At 25.1% G+C, this 3,892-nt stretch overlaps 1 protein-coding gene across 1 annotated transcript; it reads left to right on the top strand.

The window, feature by feature from the left end:
* The first annotated feature begins 381 nt into the window (after positions 1–381).
* Positions 382–691, top strand: LOC108835796 (CLAVATA3/ESR (CLE)-related protein 2-like). The gene has a single exon (XM_018609016.2). It carries the CDS (start codon positions 382–384, stop codon positions 616–618), a length of 237 nt encoding a protein of 78 aa, XP_018464518.1. The 3' UTR covers positions 619–691.
* The last annotated feature ends 3,201 nt before the right edge of the window (positions 692–3,892 follow it).

Here is a 3,892-nt window from a genome sequence, read left to right as displayed (position 1 = left end):
ACACGTCTACTACAATTTCTAAAACTAAAATCATGTTCGGTAGTATCATAATCATATTTCGGTTTGGTTTTGCATATTCTTTATGTCAATAAAATAAAAACTTAATTCGTCGGTGACAACGCACGCTTGCACTTCCAATAAGCACTCGAGCCCTAAGCTAGTTCAACCTATCCCCACTACCACTACTAGAAACCCTTCAAATAAATCTCAATAAGTAATTTTACCAAAAAAAATCTCTATAAGTAGAAACCCTCCTGAGATCTCTTCTTTCCTCATATGCACGCATACACACCACGTTAACTATTTCATAATTGCAATCCCTCTCTCTCTCCTATTGACTTTCTATATATAGTAACTAGGTGCAATAATTTGTATTATATAATGGCTAAGTTAAGCTTCACGTTTTGCTTCTTGTGGTTTCTTCTGCTAGCCTCAGTTGTCACCGGAACCCGCCCTCTTGAGAAGACTCCCGTCGGGGTAAAGGTAAGAGAGTTAAGCACATCTAATGAGGCGACAACCCCAACTGTAGCAGATGGTCAAGCTACCGGGGGCAGTGGCAGGCAGGAAAAATCTCTGGAGAGGTTAAGCCCAGGAGGATCCGACCCGCAGCATCATTAGGGTTTCCTTTATAACTGAGAGTTGTTCTCAATTTCTTCCACATATGAATATCTTATTATCAATAAATTGGTTGCAATGAATCTGTTTTTTTTTCTTTTGTGCTAAGATTATGAATACGCGTTTGTAAGATCACTACAAAGGTATAACAGGTTTATAAAAACGTTAGATATTTGAATTTCGATATTTACGTTAAATATTCTTTATTTTGTTATGCTTTCACTGAAACAAGGATTGCATCCTTATTTTCCTTTACCTCTCTTTTTAGTTCTTTTACTTTGTGCCTTTACAATATATCTAGCAATGCGAGGTATGAGGTTGATCTAGATGGTCCTGCATATATACGAGGTTGTAATACACATGCGAGCCTACCTTATGATTACGGATATCCTGTTTTATGCCGATTGTGACTACTATGTTCTTGAGAAAAAAAAGAGTAAAATGAACATGTGCGTTTTAACTTCTAATTAGGAAAAAACAAATACTAATGTTTTTATAAACCCAATCCTAGACACTGAACTAAACTACTTTCCGGATCACCGAATTATTGGATTGAGTCGACTGTAGGTTAATAAATTAATTAATTTTAATTTATATTTATATATTAGCTATTAAAAATATAAGCTTATTTTGATATATAATTTAAGTTATTTGTCAAAAAGATATATAATTTAATACCTACAAAATAGAGTTAGTTGATTTTAATATATATTTTATAAAAAATAATATAAAAATACAATGGAATCTAAGAATATAAAGAAGGTGTTTTTTTCGAGTGGATCACATAAATAGAAAATTTTCAGGATAAAAATGGTATAGTAGATTTTGAAGGAAGTAAATGACACAAGATTGAGTCTCACACCATTGCACTTGGAATTTAAAGTTCTTATTTGGGTTATAATATATATGATATTTGTGACAAATTTCTCTAACTCGTTGAAAATGATTTATGAATCATGAGAATTGTCTGTGTTTGCAATATACATGGAAAAGTTTAGAAGAAATAAGAATAATTTCAGAACATTCATGATCCCACATGTGCTCTCGGCTTAAAATACAACTAGAATTTGACTCACACGTCTATGTTGTGGAATTTTTCATTCAATAAAAATTGTATAACTTTGATATTTTTGTTAAATTTTAAAATATATGATTTAAACTTAGTGTTATATCTTGTATAACTCTATAAACTTCATTTAAGTTTCTTATTCGATATTATTAATATATACTGGTGTTTTTATAGATTTTACTTTGTTATTAATTATTTTCACATAATGATATATTTTCGAGTTCATTACAATAGATTCATAATATGAAATAATAAAATGGAGAACTTTTCAAAATATGTTTTTTCTAATTTCTACTGTTTTCATACGACTTTTTAAAAAATTATTTATTATAATATAGAAAGAATATTTGTTTAGGATAATTTATATCTACATGTTGTGTTTAACAAAATATTTTAGCATCTTTTCATTTTAGATTATTGCGAGATTTTATAAGTAAATACATTGTTTTAGTTTAAAATTTAGCCCTATTATTTCAGTAAATTTTATACATATTGGTATTTATCATATTATTTTAGTAAATTCATAGATATAAAAATATTTTTGGATGTCTACAGTATTAAGTTTTCTCATTGTTTGTTACTATTAAATTAAGATTTCAAAATGTTATACTACTTTTAATTTTTACACGTAATTGTTTTTTGTGTTGCATTTCAAAAACTTATACTTTAATATATATGATTTTATCTTTTTATAAAATTGGGATATTAACATTTTGAGTTTGAAATATCTATTTTCAAAATTGTATATTTTTATCAAGAGAAATTTCAGAAAATCATACAACTATTTTTGAGTTTGGAGAATTATATAACTTTGAATTTTTATTTTTCTTAGTAAATTAATGAATTGTATTATAAAATATTTTAAATTTTGTAATAATTTTTAAAAATTTGTTTCCTCAAAATTTTTTTTAGTTAAAAATAAACATTAAATATATAGTTAAACTTGATTTCAGTAATATCTTTTATGTATTATCAGAAAAAATATATTTTCAAATAGCATATTTTGTTAATAGTAGGTGAATAAAAGGTTAGATATATACTATTTTATTGTGTATATAATCTTTTTAGATAATATATTGTTGTGAGTAGGAGTGGACATTCGAAAAACTCTGTTCGGGTCTATTCGGGTTTTCGCTCTTAAAGATTTAAATCTAATTTTTATATTAATAAATTTTGATTCGGTTTGGTTCAGTTCTTTGCGGATTTGGTTTGGGTTTAGATATCCATTTAAATTATGTACACAAATTAAAAAAAATCTCAATATACGTTAAATCCTTAAATTTCAAAATAAAAAATATTATAATGACATATAAATTTAAATAGAGTATGATAATTATCTAAAATTAACATGGAAATGGTTTGGTTTTATAATAACATGATGAAAAAACTGTAGGTATTTATGGTATTTATGGTGTTTATATTATTTTTAGATATTGATTTTTAGCTATTTTTAAGTATTTTGGATATTTTTAGATATTAAATTAAAATACATCAGTTGTGTTCAGATATTCTTGTGTTCTTGAAATATTTTGGTTCGGTCGGATATGGGTTAGCTTTTCAGATATCAAAATTTTGGATCCATTTAGCTATTTTTAAGTTTTGGTTTGGGTTATGTAAAATATTTAATGATCGGATTTGGATATTATGCACAATCCTAGTTTGTAAATTTCAAAATAAATAAAAAATATAGTTTACATATTTAACTCGTTAACGGTGAATGATATTTTATTTATTTATTTAACTGAAAATACTTTTTTTAAAATTGAGTTATTTACCAGTTTATAACATAGCATATATTTTTATTTTTATTTTTATTTTATATTAAAAATTTAACTAACATTAATTTATAATAATAATATACTAATAATTACGAAATTTATTAATGCATGTTTTATATAAATATTCGAAAGTTTTAGCTAGATTTTGTTAGATTTTTTTTCAACAGATTTTATTATAATTAAAAGTAAAAAAAAATTAAAAAAAGTCTATTATTAACATCATTATGAATTATTAAAGACTTTCTAGAAACCTTATTTATTTTATTAATTAATGTAAATAATTAAATATGTTATATTAAATAATTAGTGAAAATGGTCTGGTAGATTTTTTATGATTGTGTTTTGATAGAATAGATGTTAAAAATTTTGGTTGGAGTGTTCGGAGTTAATATCCTCTGTCATATACATAGACTTACACTTTGATTAAAAA

Source organism: Raphanus sativus, unplaced genomic scaffold, assembly GCF_000801105.2.
Source record: "Raphanus sativus cultivar WK10039 unplaced genomic scaffold, ASM80110v3 Scaffold2703, whole genome shotgun sequence".
NCBI classification, from domain to species: domain Eukaryota; kingdom Viridiplantae; phylum Streptophyta; class Magnoliopsida; order Brassicales; family Brassicaceae; genus Raphanus; species Raphanus sativus.
Note: the sequence above shows the minus strand (reverse complement) of the source record. Positions and strands in the feature narration are given on the sequence as shown.

Coding starts and splice junctions, on each gene's coding strand:
- LOC108835796 (XM_018609016.2), top strand. CDS start 382: ATGGCTAAGTTAAGCTTCACGTTTTGCTTCTTGTGGTTTCTTCTGCTA.